Here is a 25,914-nt window from a genome sequence, read left to right as displayed (position 1 = left end):
TTAATGAACTTTTAAGATTTGTAATTTTATACCCCACCATCTTACCTGTAATTTCGGCACAATCAAATGAATTAATTCAGTGTATGAGCATACATATTTCAACTTGGTAATCTTCGTTATTGTCCCCTTGAAGTATAAGACTGATGCTGTCCTGTTTTTTTAAACCAACACCATAACTTATATTAAGTCAAAAAGAGTACAAGCGTGATAATTCTTTATGAAACGAGAGACTACCGTTTCACTCCGATCCTTATACAAAGTTGATAACTAAAAGTCGAGTGCAACTCTATCTATGTAAAACAAAAAAACAAAAACAAAAAAAAACCTTGATTGTTTCTTCATTTTTGGCTAACAAATCAACTACCTCGTTAGCTTCCCAATAACAAAATGTGACTTGCAACAAGGAGAACTTAGAAACTAGAGCTTAAATCTCTTGAAGCATCCTGCTGAGGCAGCGTGCTTGGACTTGTTGCTTGCACAAAGCGTTGTACACAAATGCTGAATCAGTCTGAACAACAAGATGAGCAAACCCAAAAACGACGGACAACCTACAATCCATCACGCACAACCCACATTTCTGCCATTAGGTTAGAATTGATGTGAATAGGTCGTTCATAATCCAAAACAAAGTCACCCAACCAGAGCCGGCCCAACCCTAAGGTCCAAGAGGCGGTTCTTGAGCATCCCAAAAATACCAAATTTTAGGGGCAATTCAATATTTTTACTACATGAGTTTGAGTAAGAGTCTTTTTAAGTCTAATAGAAAAAAATGTCCAATTTAAGGTAATGAGTTAGCCCAATAGAATAAAATATTTTTACTACTTGGATTTGTGTTCATATTTATATAATAATTAATACAGTAGAACTTTTTATATTGGTCTTGATTTTCTCATATTGTAATGGCTGCTGTAAAAATTATTAAGTATTACTCTTTAAGAACACTTTTCTTTATTAAGCCTTGAGCACTAAAAATTCTTGGGCCGACCCTGCACACAACCAATTATGATTGTCTGTAAAAGGATGTAAGTAGAATAAATAAACGTTGAAGGTAACGCTAGTTAGCACAAGAAATAAAGCCATTAGTAAAATAATAGTAACTTACGGACACAATACAAAAGGTGGAGACCCCAAACTGACACATCAAATCGCATTATACTTCATGAGAGGGACGATTTAGGGCTAATTATTGGGTGCTTTTGGAATAACACGTGATAGTCCTCGCAAATAAAAGATCGTCACACTACGCAAATAATTAAGAATACCACGTAAGGACGTCACAAGTATGGGGAAGAATGAATAATTACTCCACACTCCGATTTGAGTGAAACAATGCCAAGGTAATTGTTAACAGTGCAGCCACTAATTTAGCACGTGGGTTTTCCTCGAGAGATTGTCAATTCAATAGATTTGGAATGACGAAATGGGGAAACTCGTTTAGGAAACTTGGTGGGGAAAATTCATGCAGTAAAAGTAGTAGTAATGTACTAGAGTACTCTATATATATATAGTTATGAGTAGGAGGGAGTAGCGTATCCAAATCCAAATTACTAAAGAAAAAGATAACAAAGAAAATTATCATTATTTAAAGAAAAAGATAACAAAGAAAATTACTGGATGGACACTGCATTTGGTAAGTCGAGTGTGGTGCACCAAGTGCTGTTCTGTTGTCTCAATTCAATTGTTCCCTTCCATTTAATTTCATTATCATTATTTAAAGAAAAAGATAACAAAGAAAATTACTGTAAAACCCAATCAATTTGATTTAGATACGTTATAGGAGTAGGATAGTATATCACAACAAAGACTAACCGACACCCTCTCTCTCTCTCTCTCTCAATTTTATTGGAGCCTCTGGGCGTGTTTATTTTTTTGAACAGAATTTGATAGGAGTTTAGCAATAGGAAATATGGAAGGGATGTTTAACATATGCTACAAGCTAGGTACAAGTATGAGGACTAGGGTGTGACAAGAGAAGAGTATTTAATTTGTTAGCTTATGGAATAGACTACGGGTTTGGTTGGATCCAATGAAAAACAAAGGAATTTTTAAAAAAAGTTTCTTCATCTTGTATTGCTCTTGTTGTTTGACTGCGTACCCTTGAACAACTAAAATTGTTTCACTTCAAAATCATGCTTAATTAACGGCAACAAATAATTGGCAAAGATCTAATTATACTTTGAAGTGCTCGAATGTTAAAACTTTGATTTTGATTGATAGAATATGCCACTAAACTTGTTGGAATACTAGCTCTCTCTCTCTCTCTCTCTCTCTCTCTCTAAAAGATGAGCGCAATTACAATTGTTGTGTCAAAATACATTATTCTCTTTCTTGGACAATCCAACAGAAAATTGTGGAATAAAAAGCCCTACGAGAGTATACAGTAGTGGATGCTTTTAATACTATATATATATATATAAATTGTACAAACATCATACTAACTAACTTGTTCGAAGACGAGTGAGTGACATGGATCAAAATTTTGACAAAGTTTGTATTCGACTAATTAAAATAAATATTTATTTTTTGAATTAAAGATATTGTATTAAAAAAAAATAATTTGTCTAACAAAGAGAAAAATAAATAGTATTTAAAAATAAGAACATTGGCAAAACGGGACTATAGCGTGTACAAGTCAAGAATGTTCTTCAAAAAGAATACTCCCTCGTTAGGCTTTAGGCCCACGTGAAATGCCACTTGTAAGCCCAAACGCCCAGCCCAATACTAGTGGTAGTAATAATTTGGAAAGGAACATCCCTTCCCCACAATTTAAAAAAGGAACTACCCGACCTCGCTGCCTTCCTCCTAGGCCGTAGGCAGCTAGGGTTTGTTTTCATTCATCTCTTCTCTTCCCGTTGCTTTCTCAAGGAGACGGGACGATTCTCTCAGACCCAGCACTAGTAGCAGCAGCAGCCATGGCGACCACTAAAGTCCAGAGGATCATGACCCAACCTATTGTAACCTCTCTCTCTTCTTTTACGTACTTATTTGTACTAGTACTGCATTACTTGCTCATGGAGTATGCTCTTTCTATATAATCATACTGGAGTATTATTTACTGATTTGTATTTATCTTTTGCTTCATGGACGGATCGGCGGACGCTGATTTCAGAATCTCATTTTCAGGTTTCTTCAGAGTGTAAGCCGCTTGCTTCTATTTTGTTTCTTTTTTCCCTCCCGAATTCTTGTTCCTCGCATCCATCAAAATTTCTCTGTTTGCTTGGAATTGTTGGTTTTCTAAACTCACTCTCACTCACTCTCTCTCTCTCTCTCTCTCTCTCTCTCTCTCTATGAATTGAAACAGAAAGCTCGCATCCAGATATGGCTTTTCGAGCAGAAGGACTTGAGGATTGAAGGCCGCATTATTGTATGTTTTCCATATTTTTCTACGCTGTTTCTGTCGTATGCATCCAACCTTTTGCTTTTTTTCTTCTTTTGGAAAAAAAGGCTGTTGTAGAAAATTGCATAGGAAATCAAAGAGTCCGTTTAGTCCTCCATTTAGTTCAACATGTATATTGGCCTACAAAGTTGTTGGAAGATATAACCTAGTGCTTTCAATAGTTATTGTTTTGTACAACACCTTGTATGTCGTATGGCAGTGAATTTAACCGCTATAGGACCCAACTTTGGCCCAATGTGGTTTTAGAAGGCATTTAGGTCATACTGTAGTCTGTATGTTCAGTATAATATGGAGTTATGCTGTGGATTTTGCATGGTGATTCAAGCACCCTTCCCTACGCCTCCCCGGGTGGTCATATTGCGGTTGGATTCTTTACATTCTTTGTTAGGGAGAAACAATGTTCTAAAAGTCGCTAGGCACTAGTCAGGCGGTCGGCCACCTTCGAGTGATTAATCGGTTTAATTGGCGATTAATCGGTGCATATTGATTTGTAATTGGTGATTAATCATTAATCGGATAGGCCCAGCCATTATTTCTTGTTTTAGAACACTGGGGAGAAAGATGTTCCAAAATATCATTCGCTGGCGACCAGGAGCCTTAGGAAGCCTTTTGTTTTGAGTTTGACTCCCACCCGTGTGCTATCAATTCCTTTGCTCTCAATTCCTCTGCTCGGTCTGTTTTACGGGGTCAGCCCCAGCTTTAATTGGACCTCCGCTAGTGGACAGTGGGATTCGTCTCCTGATTAATCAGTCCATTGGCTGGATACCAATTTTTTTCTTGGTAAATTAAATTTGTATTACGCAAACAACCAAAACACCAGGAACAATCCTTACAAGCAACTAGCCCACCCCGGGCTAGCTAAGGAATACAGGAACAACAAGAAACAAGGTAAGCAAGCCTTGTCCTAACCAGCTAGAAGCAAAAACTACAAGGAAAAAAAGAAGCAGAACAACAACATTCAAACACTATCAGCCAAAGATCCTGTGACTGAGCTTCCATTCCCCAGCCTACATTTTATTTGCATCTGAGGCCTTAACATTCCTCAATGAGCAGATGCAGACCCTTACTTCTTGCACAACCTGGGTTATAAGAGAACGAAACAATAAGTTGTAAGTGTTAAACAGACATTGAGTGCATTTTGCTCACAAACTTGAATTTGTTAAAGGACGGTCCTGAACTGTAGTTCTTGTTAAAAGGGCAATGCCGCAATAGCAGAACTCTCCAACATATGAAATCTGCCCTCAGAAAGTCTGTTTATCAGCATCAGCATTTTCATTGCAATGTCCTGTCATTTTTCATGTACTCACTCACTCACTCAGGATTTTTGATGTGTAAGTATAGACTATAGAGGACCTTTGAGATATCAGTGCTTGTATTCTTGTGCATCTGGCACGGATATACCTATGCTTGACTGCAGGAGTATTTCTGTGACTATTTGTCTTGGGATCAAGATAGAAATTATGTCTTTTGTCCTGTCTTCGATCAATCTTTTCTTTTCTAAATCAGAAAATAAAGTGGTCTATTTGTTTGCTGTTTTAGGGGTTTGATGAATACATGAACCTTGTTCTGGAGGATGCTGAGGAGGTCAACATAAAGAAGAAGAGCAGAAAGGCTTTGGGTGGGTGTTGAATGACTCTAGAAACCTATCATTTGTTTCTTTGGATTGTTTTCTTATGATATGTGTTCTCTTTTCAGGGCGGATACTTCTTAAAGGTGACAACATCACACTGATGATGAACACGTAAGTAATTATTATGATTCATTTTTCTTTACGTATTTGAATGCTCTTTTTCCACAAATCTCTCAATTCCTTTGGTATCATTTACTTACTACAGGGGAAAATGAAGACTAGCTTTAACTGGTGCATGGAAGGACAGCTTAGTTTGCTGGCAGTAGTTCTAAAGCCAGATGTATTGAGATATCTGTGACATTTCTTCTTGCATCATTTTTATCCTCGAGTCTAAAACAGGGATATGATGCACAGCGTCTGTATTGATCTTCGTTCGGCTGCAAATTTGTACCTGTTTATGTTAATTTTTCATATCTATTCGGATTTTCTAGGCATCTTTTATCAGACAAACTGTTTCCTCTTTTAATTGAGCCTAGAAAGGGAGAGAAATAAGAAGATTCCTGAAACGTGCAAATTCCCTTGTTGGATTGTCAACCTTTGAATGAAAGTGTAGGTATAGGTGCCAGTTTAAGGTTTTGACCGTAATCAGGATGGCCAAAAAAAATTGGTGCAATCATTTACATCGAAAGCTTAGATGATGAGAACCAGCTTAACATTGCCAATGGCCTTCTGTCCTAAAAGAATATCCCTTGGGTGTTGGATCTGAGATTAAAAGCTTACACTTCCTGTAGTTGTCCAACAACTAGTGCCAAAGATCATTACATTTCAGCACACCTTGAAAACTTTCTATTTTACACTCCTTTAAAAGACACAGTACAGTAAGGGAACTGAACTAGAAATTCGAATTGCCATAAATGTCAGCAGTAAAACCACTAGAATCACGCCGATCAAAAAAAAAATTCCACTAGAATTACAACCTGCCAACAACAAGAAGAGGGCTTACAACAGAAAGGAGTTTACACGCTATCTGGATTTAAGCTTAGACTATACCAACCATGGACGGTCTGTAGGGGCAGAAGTCACTCCTTTATTTGTGAGGCAGCTAACTTTATTCTAACCTCTCACACAAAAACACATGTATGAAGCCTATTGTTCCTCAACAATCATTCCAGTTGGAGGAAGAATTTCGACCAACACTCTATAGTTTGAGAAACACAAACTCTTCAATTGCAGGTACCTCTCCTATTTTCTTGAGGGTGTTCTTATCTGGCTCTTCATCAACACCAATCGCCATGATGGCCTTAGTCCTCTTAACAGTCCTTCCTACACTCATAAAGCTGACATTATAATTCTGTTCACCAAGAATGTTTCCAACCCGTCCGATCATCCCAGGTTGGTCCACCTGGCAACACAATATCAGGTTCCCTTCCAGACTCACATCCACACTGAAAGATCCCACTCGCGTCAGATGAGGTATCCCATATTTCACTCTCCCCTCAATGCTAACATTTCCATGCTCCGACTCAGCACTCGCAAATTTGGACTCCGTATTGCTTATTAGGACCTGGATTGAGTCAATAGGGTTCTCGGGGGATGAATCAACCACCACTCTCTCCTCACTAATACGGAGACCTTTCTGCTTGGCAGTGAAATCAGCATTAACTAAGTTGACGAATGAGTCAGATATAGGCTCGATGATGCCCTTTATGATCATGGCACGGAGAAGTCTGGTGTCCAGGTCATCTGGGTCTCTAGCTGATCTGTAGACCACCTTAACTGCTTTGATTCCGTCCCCTCCAGCCACCAACTGTACAGCTAGCCTACCCAGTTTCTCAGCTAGCAGAACGTATGGAGCCAACTGAGAGAGAACCTACAAATGAAAAACATTAAATTAGCAACCTGGATTCTGATTTGGTTTCAGGTATGGGTATGTGTTAGTGTTGAATTCTTTTCATTTTCATTTCAAGGACACGGGGACTCTATAATTTTGTATTCCTTAGCACATATAAGTTATTTTCTACAAAAAATAGTATTTACTAGGTACCTATACGTATTCATGCATAATATAAGTTTTCTATGCATAACTTCACGAGAAATTGGAATTGCATAACAAGCCTTGCTAGATGAATGCCGAGCTGAACATGTTGAAAAAGGATTGCCATATCCTTGTTCAATTGTTGAATGTCTGACACAAGTTCTTTATTGACTTAAAAGAGTAGGTGTAACATAGCAGCAGTCACATGGTGTTATATGTGATATGGAGTATTGTATACCTCGGCAGGGACCATGGGAGCATTAACAGCAGTTGCAGAAAGTTCCCCTCTCAACGCTCCAACTACAGCTTCGGCTATTTCTACAGCCACACCTTCCTGAAATACAAGATTTCAACATGATTGAAGTCATGGCAAAAGAAAAAATTGACCGCAAATGAAGAGCAGAAACCAGTCAACTAACGGTCATGGGATGCTTATACCTGTGCTTCCTTAGTGCTAGCTCCAAGATGAGGTGTAAGAGTGACATTCTCAAATTGCAACAATTTGCTATCTGAGGGTGGGGGCTCCTCGCTGAACACATCAAGTGCTGCCTGTTACACATCAGTATCCAAAAGTCACTTTTTTTTTTTGGAGCTAGGTGGGAATTTCATATCCCCAAAGGAACCTTTTCCCATAAATTAGACCAAATACCATAATTTCAAATAAAAGGAGGATATAAAGAGGAGTTCATGTGTGATAAAACTGGTCATTTTTGTGTCCTACTCCATGTTTATGAAGGTGCAGGCTGTAACCTACCTATTCCATTTGTTTCTCTCCCTCTTAATCAATAATTTGTGGGGTGACTTGGGGTGGGATGCGATGGAATTTTGAGATCCACTCTCTCGTGATTAGCGACACTTTACCGTAAAATCAAATCTTATTCAACAGGGCAATAAAAACAATGGTCGTCTTGAGAAGGTCAAAAAAATAAGCAAACAAATATAGTGATCTTAAAACGAAATCCCAAAACCACCTCATTTTGATCCTGTTTTTTCCCATCAAAATGCTACAATAACGCATGAGCTGTTCAAATTCTACTGAATTCCTGAATTCAAAATCCAATAGGACAGGGGTATATGGTTGACAACAGAATCATACCTGTGAAACTACTCCACTTTCAAGGGCCCTCACTAATGCATCTTCATCGATAACACCACCCCTGGCAACATTAATAATGCGAGCTCCCTTCTTCATCTTTGCAAAAGTATCATCGTTGAATACCTTGGAAGTGGTAGGAGTGAGGGGCATATGGAGAGAAATGAAGTCCGCAGTTGATATGGCATCATCGAAAGAGACCAAGTCCACACCAATAGCACGGGCTCTATCAGCTGGGGCATATGGGTCGTGCGAAATTACATGCATACCTAGGCCTTTTGCACGTCTTGCAACTTCAGATCCAACTTTCCCGAATCCCATTATTGCTAATGTTTTCCCAACAAGAGAGACTCCAATGTACTTCGTACGTTGCCATTTTCCTGTTAAAAAAGCATCCACGCATGAAAAAAATCACATAGAACATAAGCAAAGATGAACAAAGAAGATTGGTTTTGTGTTCACGGGGGGAACAATTGTGCAAGGAGACGAGGAGTACGTGCTTAGGTAGTAGAAAACCATGGTTGGTAAGTGGTAACCAACTCCAGCAATCTCCAGGTTAGAGACCATATACATATATATTTATATTTATTTCCTTAATCATGTCTCGGCCTTCTGCCTCCTAAAGTTGTTCAAGGAACGTGGTTTCAGAATTTTAGTCAAGAAAAGTGCACCACAATTCAGCCAATCGCCGAGTCCCATAAAATATCCCATGTTTTTTTTTTGGTAACTAAAATATCCCATGTTTTTTTTTTTGGTAACTAAAATATCCCATGTTGACATCACTCCAATCACAATAACAGAAATTTGGTCAATTTCCACTGGAAAATACGAGGTTGAACCCATCCTAGCAGTCAGTATCAAGGCAATGGCTAGGATGCAGTTCAAAAAGGTAGTGGCTGGGACGTTGTTCTATCTACCCACAATGAAACTACTGTAATAAAATGTTTCATTCTCAAAAAAAAAAAACTACCGTTATTGCATGTATAAGATTCACATTGGGGAGTGATTTTCACACTCCCCTTTTTGATATCCACACTCATTTTTTTGTTTTTTAGTGTGGAAATCAATTCCCATTCACATTATGTATATGCCCCAGGATACACCAAGAAATCTCTACCATAAATTCATCTTTTGGCTGTTTTCCTGTGGGTGGGAAGCTGCCGAAATGAAAGTTTTCGACGATCTCCATTCTTCTTCCCCAAATGCCACAAACGCGTGGTATTCTCATTTCAACAATCGTATTCCATCAGACAACTGGAACCAATTTTAAAACTCAAACAAACATATCCTTGAGTAATACCAAATTTTATAACCTCCAGTCGCATGAATGCAAGTGAAGCTCCGCCCATGAACAGAGCAATTAATTAAATCCAAATCACCGACTTCATAAATTTCAAGCAAATCTGTAACCTACCATAACGGGCCAAGAAAAATCTACTACTATACTATACAATAAGACAAATATCTATAACACACACAAAAGTTCAATCATAAATTTATGGTCTTGTCATTTGTCATTTACTCAAACTGTATTCAATTCCACAACCAGAACTAATTTTAAGACCTAAACAAGTTTTTATCCTTGAGCAATTCCAAATTTGTATCCGCTCGTGACATGAATGCAAGTTAGCTCTGGCCATACAGACCAACAGAGCAATTAATTAAATCCAATTCACCAACTAAGTGTATATATAACTTTCGAGCAAACCTGTTACCTACCGTTACAGGCCAAAACAAATCTGTTAACATATAGGACGAAACTTGAGTCATAATGTGAGCACAACGTATATATACCAGATTTGACGGAGGCATCGGACTGAGCGACATTTCGAGCCATAGAGGCAAGCAGAGCAATAGCGTGCTCAGCAGCGGCGATGGTATTCGCCGTGGGCGCATTGACAACGAGGCATCCCAACTCAGTGGCCGCCTGCAGATCCACATTGTCGATCCCGACTCCTGCCCTTCCCACGACCTTCAAGCGGCCGTTGGCGGCCTGGAACACATCTCGCGAGACCTTGGTACCGCTCCTGACGATGAGGGCGTCGAACCTGGAGATCTCCTTGCACAGCTGCTCCGGAGACATGCCATAGAGGCACTCGACGTCGGCGAAGCTTCGGAGGAGGTCGAGACCGCCTTCTCCGAGTTTTTCGGAGACGAGGATTGTAGGTTTGGAGGTGTTGGTGGTGTGGTCCGGATCTGTGGTTTTGGATAGAGAGACGATGTTTGGGGATTGGGCTGTATTCAAAGCAGCGGCGTTGGTGATGAAGCAGGGCAACTGTGGTTGAGATCGAATTAGGGAGGAGTGAGAGAGGTAATTCCTAGGGAAGGAGATGTGAGGGAATTTGGCGGTAGAAGGAGGAGGAAGGAGAGAGGGTAGGGAAGGAGGTGGTGAGAGGAGAATGTGGTTTGCAGAAGAAGCGGAGGCCATGGTCTCTCTGTCTGTTTTTCAGTTTCCGGATTCTGAGAAGTAGTTTGTTTGTTTGGGAGGGGGAGAAGTGAGGATGTTTTCTTTCCTTTTGTAGGAGAGGAGAGAAGAGGAGACCGGAGAGAGAGAGAGAGAGAGAGAGAGAGAGAGGAGGGTACAAGTTTGAAATCCTAAAATTGGGGGTGGGTGGGTGATTATTACTACTACTCCTACATTTTATTACTACTGTATTACAGTTAATTAAATACGCGATGGAGAGTCGCCGTAGCCAACTTGTATTCTCTCTCCCTCCTCTAATGCATCAATTTACTTATATGCCCCCTAATTTACACGCACCTACATCATTAATCTCAAAATAAAACTAAGTACGGAAATGTTGATATAGAGGGAGCAAAATTCTATCTCGCAAGTCTTGATTAATTACCAAGACTGTTTTTTGGCGTTCATGCTGGTTCAGTTTATTACTCCCCACTTATTTGTTTATTTTTATTTATACAAATGATTAAACGAGAGCAAGGATAAGTATTTTTTTTTATTTGACTAACAGTTTTTAATTAGCTACTATTAATGACTCTGATTTTTTTGGATTTTGTTTGATAAGCAATTATGGCCCCATTTGGTAGACGGATTGAAGGTTGGGATTGGATTACTAAGGTGATGGTATTAGTAATTCTTTGTTTGGTTTCTAAAATTGGTCCAGATTGGTAGTCCCATGGGATGAACAATCCGGCCCATAGGGGGTTGTGACTTGGTATTCGTAATCTAATTCCAACTCCTTCTCATTACCAATCTCTTCTCATTACTAATTTCTTCTATCAATCAAATCCTATCATCTAATCACATCTTAAACAAACATGATAGTAATAATCCAATCATCTAATCCCATCCCAAACAAACATACTAATTATCAATCCCTTCTCATTACCAATCTCAATCCTAATCCCATCTCCTTACGAATCTCATCCATCTATCACTGTTATTAAATGGAGCCTATAGGTCATCGTGCCAATAAATGAGTAAGCAATTAAATAAACAAAGCTATTATGAGTTCCAATATGATAAAGGTGGCGCGTGTTCATCAATGAGTTACCTATATGTTTTTAGTTAACTTTTGAAATTTTTTTGAAATCTCGTCATCATAAATTGTCATTGATTTTCAAAATAGGAAGGGAAAAAAAAAAAGTACTCGATCCGTAATTGGGATGGGTCTGGAAGTAATTTTCGAGTGCAATCACTTATAGAATTTCCTTTATGTTTAGAAATTTGTTTTAAACACACAAGTTTAGCTAGATATTATTTTCACACTACACTTTAAACTTGTTTTAACCTTTTCTTTCTTCTTCCAATAGGAATATCCTGAATGGAGTACTTGGCTCCGTTCCAGAACACCTTCTTAAAAAATAAGTACTTATTTCATATTTTCAAACTCAAAAATAATGTAAATAAAAAATAATTTTTCAATTGTTTTTTATATCGTATTAAAGATCTCAATGAGATCTATCAAACAAGATCTATATTTATAGGAAAATAATTTGCGTAAGCACGTGATTTTTGAGCTTAAAATTGCCTTCTTAAAAAATAAGTACTTATTTTCCTTTTCGGAACGGAGCCTAAATGAAAGGGTGGGTGTCCGGGTACGTAGCATTTCTATTTGACCGAGGGAATACAAAACAAGGGTATTCCGCCTGTGTGCGCTTACGTGTCCTGAGGCTGCCTGAGGGTTCATTTCTATTTCAAATATTCATACAATAATTCAAACACAACATCAAATACAATCTCTCACATACAGTACATATGAGTTTCACACATACTATTATGTATGAATTCCACATGTATATAAAAAATTGTATAAATTATTGTGTTTGGATGTGAGTAACATTATTGTTGTTTGTATTCATGCCGTCTGCCTTTGTCCCCATCATCACCTGCATTTTAAAAGTACTACGACGGCAATAACTTTCGCTCATTGGGTCCCATTACTTCATGATTGGTTAAACGTCGAGGGAAAAGGGTACTGGTGCGCTTCCTCCTCCCACTATTTATGACTAATTATTCACTGCCCAAGGCCCCCGCCAAGTGGCGCAATAAACTTTTTCTCCATTACATTAGCAGAGATGATAATCTCGCCCCAACTTTTGGTTAACCGAATTGCACAGAATCGTTTGTTGCGGATATTAACTGAAATTTTAATCGTAGTTGTGGCGTCTGTGAGATATGAGGCGAAGTTTTATTTTATTGAATTCTATATCACTATACAATATTGAGTTCTTCTATTTATAGAGGAAATGGTGCCTAATTAAAGGAGGAAATCATACTAATTAATTATGGAAGAAAATCATTCTTATTACAATCAAATCTCAATTTCAATATCATGATATGATCACGATATTATTGATTATATTCTTTATTCTAACATTCTCCCTCAAACTCAAGTAAGTCTACCAACTTGAGTTTGAAAAAGCCCATAATAACGAGAAGTAACCAAGCCAAGCCAAGCCAAGAGAAACTAAGAGCAACCAAGCCAAGAAACCAGGAGTTGCTAGGGACCAGGAAAAGCTGGGAAGAAAACTAGGAGAAATCAAGAAAAGTCGAAAAACGAAGAAGCCAGTAATTGAAAAGCCACGAGCACTGGTGGTGAAGATGCTTGGTGCGTGCAAGCAATCGGAAAACGTGAATGAGATTAACAAAGTAACTAAGTGCCTCGCGTACGACAGTGATCGTATAGGCCACCCACCAGGAGTTAATATCCACAGGGTCTATATCTTATAGCTCTGATACTATGTTAAATATGAAGAAAAGTTTTATTTTATTGAATTCAATATCACTATACAATGAGTTCCTCTATTTATAGAAGAGAGTGAGCATAATTAAGGAAGGAAATCATATCAATTAACTATATCATTCTAATTACAATCAAATCTCAATATCATTATATGATCGCAATATTATTTATTATATCCATTTATTCTAACAAGTGGCAGTCACCAAAAATGGCATGGGAGTTGGAGAAGTCTGGGTCCTCCTACTCTTCTCTCTCTCTCTCTCTCTCTCTCTCTCTCTCTTCGAACCAGATTTGTGTGCTTTGGGGATTTTGAATCCTCAGCGTTTTGTTTTGTTCGCTGTGTTAAAATGTAGGGCCCATTGCCACATCAGAAAAACGATGGGTGGAATGGTGAAACAGATGGGTGAGTGTAAACTTATTGTTTAATTATGCCCCCCTCTCTGTGAAATCACAATCGGAGGAAAGAACCATTTGAAATAACCTTCTTGTTATAGGGCCCTTTAAATAACCTTTTGAAATAACCCTCTTATTACCGGGCCTATTAATAAATTACATTCTAAGCCGTTCATTGCCCTTTTATGGACAATTTCATGGATATTTGTCATGTATCCTACCACTTTCAAAACAATAATACTTTGGTGATCATTTTTGAGTACTATGTTTTGGATACCATATAATGTGTCACCAATGTATTGGTACCCAAAATATGGTCAAGATGGTCACCACAACATTGTTCTCACCTAAAATACTATTTAGTGGAAATAAATTGACTATTGTCATTGACCTGTAATCCAATAATATAAGAAAATACACCATAAAATAAAAACCATAGATTTTTAGTTGCATCTATTTGTGTTATATAGATAGAGTGAGTTGTATACATTTACTTATGCAAAACTGCTAAAAAAAAAAGAGATGAGAGACAAACAAACAAAAAGCTAAATTAACTCCAATGGGACTTAAGATTTATTCCCTGCTAAAGTCTCGAGCTTGAAAATCTATTGACCTTTGCTCTGGCTTTAATTACAACACCCGCAAGTGGACGGTTAGATTGATCATCCAAAACTAGTCAAGAAATGCATATGCTGGTTCGAACACCTAAGTAATAAAAAACAAACAAATAGAAAAATCTCATTTTCATATATTACTGGAGTAGTTTTTTGTGCTCTTGTAATGACCCGAATTTTCAAGTCAATTTTTTAAAAATAAAATTAAACATCTTATTATTATTCTTTTAGTAAAAATTACTTTATCATTTATTAAAGTGGTTGTATTATTATAATTTAACTCTAGGAGCTAGCCATTAAAACCCTTTGATACCATATGATTTTTTTCATATCTTGAACCATGATATCTTTGTACCAAACTATTATAGAACTCTAGCCTTAGTTTCATGATTCTAACAATCTAGGAAAGATATGGTAGAATCTAGGAGAGATCTTGAGAGATACAGAGAGAGAGATTTCGAGGAAAAGATTTGAGAAATCTAGGAGAGATTTGGGAGAGATTGATATCAAAGTATAATCATGGTGTATAAATATAGGTAAGGATCATAATTTTTATCTTAAGGAATCTTAGAAAAATCTAGCTGTGATATGCAAAATCTTGTTAGGATCCTCGAAAAATCTAGATATGATATGCAATCAAGATTGTGATTCCCTCAAATCTAAGGAGTTTATTGTAGGAGATTGAGAGAGAGATTTGATATAGATTTTTTCGAGATATCCCTAGATTTTATAAAGATTTTATTAGATATTACATAGATTTTGTTAGATGTTATATAGATTTTGTTAGATATGATTAGATTATAGAAGATATGGTTAGAATTTTCTAGATATGATCTAGATTCTTCTCCTATTAGTATAAATAGACTCCTCCATTCCACTCCACACACCACACCACATCTCACTTCTCATTCCAATTGTTAGCTTAAAGAGAGAGAGAGAGAGAGAGAGAGAAAAACTTGAGAGTTTGTTTTATAAATAGCTAGTTATGTTTTGGATTGGTGGGTTAGTGGTGTATTTAGTCGAAAGATGGAAAAATGTTTTAAGGCATTGATTCATAGATATAATGGCCAGACATATTTGAGGTAATCCGGGGAGTATACAATATGCTTCCCACTTTCGGAATCCTTTATTCACTTTCATTTTTGTACTCCTTTTGATTATCTCGTGTTATTTATTCAATCTTGTGGACATCATTGGAAAGTGGAATAATTGGTATCGAATATGATGTTATTGGCTGAGTACTATAGAACTGTTTAGTACAGGGATCGAGTGAACTCATACACCAATAGCTTATCCAATAGCCAGAATGGGTCGAGGATGACTCGGTGAGGAAGGTATTGGGGGAGGGTAACTGGTCATGTACTGAAGAGGACATGGTATGAGGTTCTTTGTGATTGTTGCTTCGACTTTGTAGTCGATTATCGCTTATTGATTCCACTTGAACATGAGCTTTGTTAGTCTGTTGTATCGTATACTTTCCGGATAATTTCCTTTTCAGGTATGGAGTTGGATTAGTAGAAATTGAATAAGAGCATATAAGGATTAATTTGGAGAGGTCTTGGAATAATTGATAATTTTGGAACATCTAGAGGATTATTTAGAAGGCGACTTAAGTTTATTTTGGTGATGTAATTTATTGATGGAGAAAATAGGGACCTAAAAGTGTTTGAAATAAAGTGTATTTTAGGGTTTATTTTTAAAAAATGGCAGGACATTACAGCTCTGATTTTGACAAGATGCAAATCATGACTCACTAAATCATTGGGTGCATTAAAAACATTAAATACTTACAACCCCGATAGAGTCTACAACAACCAAATTAACAATACGACTAGGAATGAAAAGATAAACAACAAAGTTCCCAGCAGGAATGGGTGCATCTTTTGTCAAACCATCTGCAAATTAGTTTGCCTTGCGGTCAGGGTCAGCATATGCTTGATGGTCAAGCTTTCAAATATGTCATTTAGTAACTTGCAACCATAGATAATATTGCTAAGAGGGTGATGATCAAGAGTTTTTGTTTGCATTATAACCAAAGCATCCACTTCTATCTCCATTTTCTGTAAGAGCAAGTTGGGCTAGCTATTTGCTTTGGCTCCAGTACTGCTTTCTTCACTATATAGACAGAGAGATTGCCAACTCAAGTATTGTTAACACTAATTAAGGTTGAATATAGTAGCTGATTCGTTTATCTAGAGCCGATCTCGGGGGATGGAGTTCAAGAAATGCGATTTTCCATAACAATCTTTTACTATATGATGATAGTGAATTTAAGATGAAAATTTTCATATGATAGTTTCACACCAATGGATGAGGAAAATTGTTAGAAGTTTAATTACAGGGAGAAATTGCATTTTGTATTTGTTGGGGATCGGGGATCACACATACACTACATACACCAAAGTTTAGCGTGGTTTGGCCAAAATATCCGCTCCACGGAGACAACACTATTTTAGCACGTCAGTGAAAATAATAGAGGTACAACGCTCAATCTCACACCCATAGTTTTGGCTTAACCCTATATGAGTATAGATGCACAAAAGTGGGAAGTAATTAAAAACTAGGGAGGCAAGTAGTCGCGAATCTTCAATTAGCATCCAAAAGCAGGTACATGTCACTCTTACAATCACTTCCACGATTTTTCACGAGGGACAATTAACCTCGCATGGTCAATAGTATTAAAGAAAGGTAGAATTACACATGATCATCGACACACACACATATACATTATGAAACAGAGGGTGGAGTGTGATCAAATAAACTAAATTTAAAAACAAGAAAGTAAACTAACTAGTAGTATGAAAATACAATATATTCTGATGAAAATAAGTCTCCATTACAGAAGGCAGACGACAATCGATAAATAAAAGGAGTGAAACCAAATTTAAATTTTTCCTTGGTCGTAGGAGGTAGATCAATTTGAATTTCTAAGAGTTAGAATAGAATTGCATATATAGAATAATAAATTATTATCATGTGGGTTAACAATAAACATATACTTATAATCCATTTATCCAAGTGTGAAGCAAGTATAGTGAGTAATGAATAATTCGCGCATGCTCTAGAATGTGGAGTATCCAAATATGATATGGCTAGTTGGCTTGCTAGCTGCCAGGCGGGGGTTACCCATTCTTGACCGGAGCCTTTTGGTTTGTGAAACGAAGGTGCCACGAAGATTATCTAATCTTGGGATAGACCCAAGTTTGGACTCCAACAGAGAGAGAGCGAAGGTGCCACGAAGATTATCTAATCTTGGGATAGACCCAAGTTTGGACTCCAACAGAGAGAGAGAGAGAGAGAGAGAGAGAGAGAGAGAGACAGAGAGAGAGATTGATTGTGTGAGGGGGCGGGATGACCCGCCTGATGATGGACTCAAAAGACAGGAGACATTTCCTTCAACTAATTTGGGAACGCGGGTTGACAACCGGGTCAGTTGGGGTTGATGACATTTTTTTTTTACTTCGGTATATGACTTTCTTGTTTGTTACTGAGCCTCCCTCTCCAATTGTTTGGTAATTAATAACCCTGCTGTTTTTTTGTTTTTTGTTTTGTTTTTTGTAAAAATGCAATAAATATCCTAAATAGTACTCCTATCAATGATCTAACTCATCGTGTACATCTAATACTAATTTAAAAAAACTTATTGCACACAAATAACACATCCAATTACTTGTTGATGTCATTAAAGATTAGCTCCATCACCCTCGTCACTCCTTACGAAACATGGATCACAAAAAGGATGGGATTGGGGAAGATCTCAAAAAGATTATTGAAGTCACGTGAAAAATAGTACTTCCTCCATCCCGATTTGCTTGTCCTTTTTTTGACTTATACATATCCCAAATTGACTATCGAATTTTAAAATCAATGGCTCAAATTATGAAAATTTTCAAATCAATGAATTAAATTGGGTTTCCTTAATAAGTTGAAAACCCAAAATCAGACAAACAAATTGGTATAGAGGGAGTATTTTAAAAGAAAATTTTAGCTTCTTATACTAATAGATATTCCTATTATAGGAGTTTCAAATTTTTAGGGGAGCGGGACTAATAAGTTTGGAAATGAAATCTAATTCTAATAGTAACCCATCTTTTGAGCTGGGGAGGTAATATATATTTGTGAGAATTGAATCAATAATCAAGATCATCTAACCAAAATTATTTGACGTTGTATTAATAAGTTAATTTTCACGTAAAAATTGTAGTGATGAGCGGTATAAAATGGAGAATTACATTTATTACGGAGTTAATTACTTGTTGCCCCCTTTATTTATACATATTTTTCACTTTACCCCCTCAAACTATAGAATGCTACAACCTACCCCCTTTATCTTCCAATTCCTAACACATAAGGCCTGCCGTTAGTCTTTTTTTTTTTTAATCCGCTCCTGCCGTTAGTCTGGAATCCAAAAAATAGTCAAAGGAGCATGTGCATGTCACATGATCTGTAAAAAGAAAAAAAATTAAGTGCTCTAATTTTCAATCCGTTTGAATCGGTGTGAAGATCTTATTTCTCTAATCATTTTATTCCAAAGGATCATAATTAATTTTTGGCTCTAGGGCTCTCGTTAGGTTAGTCCTAAAAGATATTTGGTTCTACTACTTTTTTAAGACTAATTAACGAGAGCTCTAAAGTCAAAAATTAACTATGACTCTTTAGAATAAAATGATCATGGAAATAAGATTTTTGTACTGGTTCAAACGGATTGAAAATTCGAGTACTTAATTTTTCATAAGTACTTTATACAGAGTATATTAAAAAATATGGTTAAAAAATTAAGTGCTCCAATTTTTAATCTGTTTGAACCGGTACAAATATTATGATATGGAGTATACTAACTAACAAGAGCCCTAGAGCCAAAAATTAATTATGATTCTTTAGGATAAAATAATCAGAGGCATAAGATTTTAGCACCGATTCAAACAGATTGAAAATTAAAACATTTAATTTTTTTTATTTTTTACAGATCATGTAACATGCACATGCCCCTTTGATGATTTTTTGGATCCCAGACTAACGGCAGGAGCGGATCAAAAAAAAAAAAAACTAACGGCAGGCCTTATGTGTTAAGAATAGAAGATAAAGGGGGTAGGTTATAGCGTTCTATAGTAGAATGGGGTAAAGTGAAAAATATGTATAGATAAAGGGGGCAACAAGTAATTAACCCTTTATTACGAGCTTAATTGTTAGTATTTACAAGCTCCAAAGTAAACGGGGGTGGACAATAGAGGACTGGACGGGAGCTTCGCTTCGCCCACCTCTATCTCCGGGAAACATCCTCAAAATCTGATGCTCCAATAATCCCCCATCCCTCTCCTCTTTGAATCTCTCTCTCTCTCCACACCACCACCTTCCTTTTTTCGTCCTTTCTCCACCACTTTAACCTTGTCTCTATAATTTTGTCTCTCTCCCTTCCCTCTAACGGGAACCCCAAACAAGAGAATTCAGAAGACTGCTTCGGCTTCCACCGATTGGATTGGATTGCTTATTCCGATTGAAGAGATCATCATCATCATCAATCACCAGCAAACGTTGTTAGTCACGAAATCATCCAAACATGCAAGCAGCTGCCAATTGCCTTATTGGTTAAATACTGTACTAATTCACAATAAAAGAAGAAAAAGAAAGGGGCAATCAGGTCAAGGGAAGCACCGAGCCATGAGGGGCAATCAGCCACCAGTCCCCACCGACAGTCCCCACCGCCGGCGTAAGCCCGACCTAACCTTACCTATGCCACAACGGGTCCCTTCTTTAGCGGTGCCTCTCCCTCTCCCTCCTACCTCGGCGCCCTCATCATCTCTGGAAAGACTCAACCGAATCGGCAGCGGCAGCGGCGGCACTGTCTACAAAGTCATCCACCGCCCAACCGGAAAGCTCTACGCCCTCAAAGTCATCAACGGAAACCTCGAGGACACCGTCCGAAACCAGATCTGCCGCGAAATCGAGATTCTCCGCGACGTGGACCACCCCAACGTTGTCAAATGCCACGACATGTTCGATCACGCCGGCGAGATCCGGGTCCTTCTCGAGTACATGGACGGTGGGTCCCTCGAAAGAACCCACATCCACCAAGAGCCTTCCCTCGCCGATCTCTCCCGTCAGATCCTTTCCGGCCTGCACTACCTCCACCGCCGTAAAATCGTCCACAGGGACATCAAACCCTCAAACCTCCTAATCAATTCCAGAAAACAGGTCAAAATAGCCGATTTCGGGGTATCAAGGATATTGGCACAGACAATGGATCCTTGTAACTCTTCTGTTGGGACTATTGCGTACATGAGTCCGGAGCGAATCGACACCGATATCAATCAAGGCCAGTACGATGGGTACGCGGGAGATATATGGAGCTTTGGGGTGAGCATCTTGGAGTTCTATTTGGGACGGTTTCCTTTTGCGGTGGGAAGTCAAGGTGATTGGGCGAGTCTCATGTACGCAATTTGCATGTCGCAGCCGCCCGAAGTACCGCCCACGGCGTCGAGGGAGCTGAGGGACTTCATCGGGTGTTGTTTGCAGAGGGATCCGGCCAAGAGATGGACCGCCGCCCAGTTGTTGCGCCACCACTTCGTTACGCAGAACATGACCGTCAATCAGGTTCCGCCTCAAGCTCACCAGCTACTCCCTCCACCTCCACTTTTCTCTTCTTCTTGATTTTTTCTTTCTTTTTTTTATTTGGGGGGGGGGGGGGGATGGGGTTTCTCTTTCATGTTGTGTAATTTTTATCTGATGATAATCGGGGGAAATGGGGCGGTCTTTTACTTGGAGCAATTGAGGTTTCTATCAAATCAACCATGTATAATGTGATTATGTGTACAAGAAAAGGAAAAATCCAGTCTTTCAAGATTGACACCAACCTTTTGGTGCCATCATTTTTCTCCCCCTTTTCGCAGCAACAAAATCACGTATTTGATTTCTGGGTAGTGATTTCTTTTCAAGTTTTGCCTAATTTTCCTTGCATGTCTGATTTGTTGAAAATCTAAAAGTGGTAAATCTCAAGCTACCGTACTCGGTGGTGGATTGGATTGGCCTCGTAATGTCAATGTATGAAACTCTAATCCATCATCATGGTTCTAGTTGTAGGATTTCACATTTTTAGCAAATAGCAAGACCAAGTTTGTAGCTGTAGTAAAGGTTTGGTTTTACTTGGAAAATCTGGTATTCAGATTTGGAGAAGTGCATTTTTAGTTATCTTGTTCGATTGTTCCTTTTATGGAAGGAGACATGCTAAGAATGCAGGCGAGCAAAGCCTTTTCAGGTGAACAAAATTGGTGTATTCTCCTCCTGCCGCCAAAATTTGGTCATTCTAGCAACCTGTCCCGGCATTAATTCTTGCTAGACTGGAATTAAAATTTTGGGTGATTTCTATCTAGGCTTGGTAGGGAAAAAATGGATGTGATTAATGCATTTTGTTGTAGGTTTGGTGTACATATATTTTGTAAATATTCGTGGCCAGGCATCGTTACTACTATTACTATATTTCTGCCAGAGAAAAGTTGAAGACGTGGTTTTGTTTTCATTTATCGGCTTCATAGTTGAATGTGGACAGATTTCTCTGTAGCACCTGGTTCGCTTAACTTTTTTTAAAAGTTAACATTTTATTTTTATTTAAATTTTTTTTTACTTGTTCGTTTTGCGCCAATTTTTTTGACTTCTCGGGAAAGTAAAAAAAAATTACTTTTACCTAAATATTTTGATCAATGATCACTTTTAAACTCAAAAAATCGATTTTTTGACTTTTTGAACTTAAAAGTGATCCTTATTCAAAACACATTTGGATAAAAGTAATTTTTTTTAACTTTTCTGGTTCGTCTCAATGAGATTCGTCTCAACGTCTTGAATCAAAAAGTCAAAGAAAAAATTGACACAACACTAAAAATTTAGAAAAAAAATTCAAACACAAACAAAATAAGAAAAAACTTAAAAAGCCAATTAATTTCCCTCAATTAATATGTGCATTTTTGCAGTACTGAACTGAATAGCAGCCAATTAGCTAGCGACTGCCATGCAAACTGCGGTTTATGCATCATAGATGCCTTATCAATAATTCTAACACCATATCCATTCACATACTTATTTACACATTTTCACTCACAATAAAAGTGGGGTCCACACACACTAGGTGTGTAATGTGTGCGGGCTCCTCTCTTATTATGAGTGTGAGTGTGTGATTGGGTGCGGACTCCACCGTTATAGAGTACATGCATCATGTGACGTTGCAGCCTAGGGTGGATTGCTCCACACTCTGTTTTTTTGGCATTATGAAGTTTGGTTTTCATGGGAGCTCGTTTGATTGGATTTATAGTGGAGTACTGTACTATGTAAGAATCATGTCAACTAGTGCAGAGGAGTAATTGATTAAATCAACTAATCAAGAGATGATTATCCATCTATCATGGGAAATACTGTTTTAGTTCATTTCAAAAATAACTTTTCACTGTGCTGTCTGGTCTGTATTTATCTATTCTTGTAAATTTCCTTTTTTCTTCCACGTTTTCTGTGCTTTTTTTTTTTGTCAGATTTGTGTTATATTTTTTGAATTAATCATCCGTCTCAACGAGAAGAATCTAAAAAGTGCAAAATTATGATGGAAAGGAAAAAAAGTTCACTAAAGAGTATCAAACAATTGTTTTATTTGTCTAAAGTGCCATCTTATTTGAATTTTTTCAACATCGATTCATGTCTTATATTTTTTCGATTTGTTTTGTCGAGACGAACAATAAACCCCAAAAAATCGATTCATCTTGTCAAGACGAAAGATAAACCCCAAAACTTATGATGAAAAATTAAAAAAAAAATTACGAAAAATTAGAAATATCAAAATATCATACTTATAAATTTACAATAACGCACTTTAAGAAGGACATTTGTTAATATGCCATTGCTTGTATATTGTCATCTCCATTTGTCAAGGGCATTGATAATGTCACTCTCCAAATTTATAATACCACTTCCTAAGGAGTGGCTAAATCAATTCCATATAAGGAATGATAATACCACTCCCTATATTGATAATTGCACTCCCCTTTGGAAGTGGCATTATAAATTCCCTTTGCCAATGACTTCGTGGAAATTGTGGCACAGTTGAGCTCAAATTGCAACGTGACATCTCACTCTTAAATTTGTCCTTTAGCTTTCTTTCTGAGTTCATTTGTGGATGATTTATTATGAAATTAATTACTATAGTACTAGTTTTTCCAATTAGCCTGTCTGAAATCAATTACTCTATTATGGTTTATTGGCGTCGTTGGATCTGGTGTTGCTCATTCCAGATGAAGGTCAAGAGGTTGGCTATGTCACTACCAAGTGAGAGTGGTCCCAAACAAAGGAATTAATGGACTGAGTAATATGAGGCTTGATATGGTTCATGACAACAAAATATAAAATAGTCCATGAAAGAAAAATGAAGGACTCATATTTACAGGACGCTTTCATGTTTTGTTGTCATGTTGTCTATAATTTCGGAATAATACAGCACCACGTTGATCCTCAGAGCTTTCAGCAATCGATTATTCTACTACTCCACGGTGTGGAGCTACCAGACTTGTTAACTGTGCATTTGTGTGTGTAAAATAGGCATAGACCCCGTTCCACTAAGAACTTTTAAAATTTTAGGATGTACTTTTTTTGTTTTTGTTATTATTCAATTTTTTTTTGAGTTTATTAGTTTTGCGTTAAGCTTTTGTGAATTATTGATTCATCTCAAAATAAAAAATCTCAAAAATTTGAAAAATAACAACTTTTTAACCCAAAAAAAAAGGGTCAATTTTTTGACCCAAAAAAAGTGAATTGTCAAAACAAAAGTGTGAAAATCAATTCCCTCTTGATTATTACATTAATCGTGGATGCCCTTAGATTTGTACTTTTCCCTGTTTCCTCATATTGTGAGTACAGGTAACTGATCCAAGATTAGAATCCTTGTGATATGATGAGTGGTGTCGTGTGAAACAAAGAATGCAAATAGAATCAAATCAAACTGGAAGAATAGCTACGTGGGCACCACACCACACCACACCACGCATTGAAAATTTGATCCAAAGAAAGACAAAGAGAGCCGTAATACTCCTATCACGTACGTACGTGTAGCTACCAGAATATGATTGATTGATGCTACAATTTTCCAGCTCCCAGTCCAAATAGTGTTTAATTGAATGGATATTGAAGTCACTAATGACGTTCGCATATTTTCAGCTGAAGGAAAAAAAAAAAAAAACCCTACTTCCCCTCCAAAGATAAACATAAACAAGTCTATTACGTACCATGTGTAAAAGTTAGAAATGTGTGGTGTAACCGAGTGGTGCGTCACGTAGTTTTAACTTGTATTTCGATAAAACAAACAAGCATCTAAGGAATGACAAATCCGTTTTATATTTTGAAGTAATTCAATTACACTACTAGCTTTCGTAGGACAATAACTTAATTGTCACGGTAAAAGTCACTCAGAGAGTATGCATGTGTATGACTTGAAAATCTACGTGTATCTCAACTGACAAGTTATTATTATTTTAACAAAGACCTCAAAAAATGACATCTAATGGCTAGCTTGTCAATTGAAAAGCCACTCCGTTCTATCGTCTCAAGTTTTATGCTTGGTTTTTTTCTCGTCAAAGTAATAAAGAATGACAAATCCGTTTTATTCTCACATAAGCTTGTATGTGCTACTACACTCATGATTGAAAGTTTACTGATATTGTGGGTTGGTGTTTATCTACTTCTCTGTATGTGGATGGATCTTGGGTTCGGACCTAGAACGAAGCTCTTCCTTCCTAACTTAGATCTGCAAGACAAAAATCACAGTTAGTGCATGATTGGTCGGTGACAACTGGGAGACACTCTAATGGTTAAATAAGTCTTAACCTAAAGAAAGAAAGAACAGAGCTCTGATGGCGAGTATGAACAGTGAACATCTCTAAAAGTTTGGACCCTGTTCTTTAGATAGAGTGACTTAGCTTAGGCTCTCATGCCATGCACATGCCAATTCGTCAGTCTTTGACCCAGATCAATTCGGCCCAACTTCGTGGATCCAGGTGGTTGGGCTTTACACTTGACAGGCCACTCTTGTGCCGGTCCAAAATGTACGATTCGGCTCAAACGCTCAACCTCTTTGGACTGCTGATCCGCTAGGCCCAGTTGGACTGTTAGTTTGGCCCACTACAGATAGGGGCAAGTACAGCTCTGGCACATGTGCTACAACTTTGCAGGAATTTAATCATTATCGTATTGTTACAACCAAGTAAATGCCTTCAACTTGAAAATAATATCAAACCATTACAGATGGGCTACAGCTACTAGTATATGTTGAGAGGCCCTTGTATATGATGAATATGTACGTCTATGGGACATTGTGTTCCCACCAGACCGCAAGTGTAATGAATAGATTAAGCTTTACAAAAAAGATCTATATTTCCCATATCGTAACTCGTAAGAAATATACTTTTCACGTAAGATAGAAAGTGAGTTGTAACGCATCACATATGTTACTACGGGAAGACTCTAAGGGGTTGGCGTCTTGCAGTCAAGGAACGTCTTACAGTTAAGGTCCGAGATATAAGAGCTTGCTCTATTTTAAGTCTAAATTTTGAAACGTGGTATGAACTCTCATGGAGACCGT

General features: G+C 37.6%; 3 protein-coding genes across 3 annotated transcripts; 2 read left to right on the top strand and 1 right to left on the bottom strand.

The window, feature by feature from the left end:
• Positions 1–2,755: 2,755 nt before the first annotated feature.
• LOC131309731 (uncharacterized) lies at positions 2,756–5,471 on the top strand. The gene is made up of 6 exons (XM_058336323.1): positions 2,756–2,954; positions 3,110–3,136; positions 3,302–3,364; positions 4,937–5,015; positions 5,093–5,138; positions 5,233–5,471. The coding sequence occupies exons 1-6, from the start codon at positions 2,913–2,915 to the stop codon at positions 5,240–5,242; spliced, it is 267 nt and encodes an 88-aa protein (XP_058192306.1). The 5' UTR covers positions 2,756–2,912; the 3' UTR covers positions 5,243–5,471.
• Positions 5,472–5,846: 375 nt separating this feature from the next.
• On the bottom strand, positions 5,847–10,702 carry LOC131309728 (D-3-phosphoglycerate dehydrogenase 3, chloroplastic-like). Its single transcript, XM_058336322.1, has 5 exons — positions 9,890–10,702; positions 8,099–8,475; positions 7,441–7,551; positions 7,241–7,336; positions 5,847–6,837 (listed from the first exon to the last, which is right to left on the bottom strand). The coding sequence occupies exons 1-5, from the start codon at positions 10,521–10,523 to the stop codon at positions 6,166–6,168; spliced, it is 1,890 nt and encodes a 629-aa protein (XP_058192305.1). The 5' UTR covers positions 10,524–10,702; the 3' UTR covers positions 5,847–6,165.
• Positions 10,703–19,511: 8,809 nt separating this feature from the next.
• Positions 19,512–21,175, top strand: LOC131309727 (mitogen-activated protein kinase kinase 5-like). Its single transcript, XM_058336321.1, has one exon. The coding sequence runs from the start codon at positions 19,968–19,970 to the stop codon at positions 20,955–20,957; it is 990 nt and encodes a 329-aa protein (XP_058192304.1). The 5' UTR covers positions 19,512–19,967; the 3' UTR covers positions 20,958–21,175.
• Positions 21,176–25,914: the final 4,739 nt, after the last annotated feature.

Source organism: Rhododendron vialii, chromosome 12a (genome assembly GCF_030253575.1).
Source record: "Rhododendron vialii isolate Sample 1 chromosome 12a, ASM3025357v1".
NCBI lineage: Eukaryota > Viridiplantae > Streptophyta > Magnoliopsida > Ericales > Ericaceae > Rhododendron > Rhododendron vialii.
Note: the sequence above shows the minus strand (reverse complement) of the source record. Positions and strands in the feature narration are given on the sequence as shown.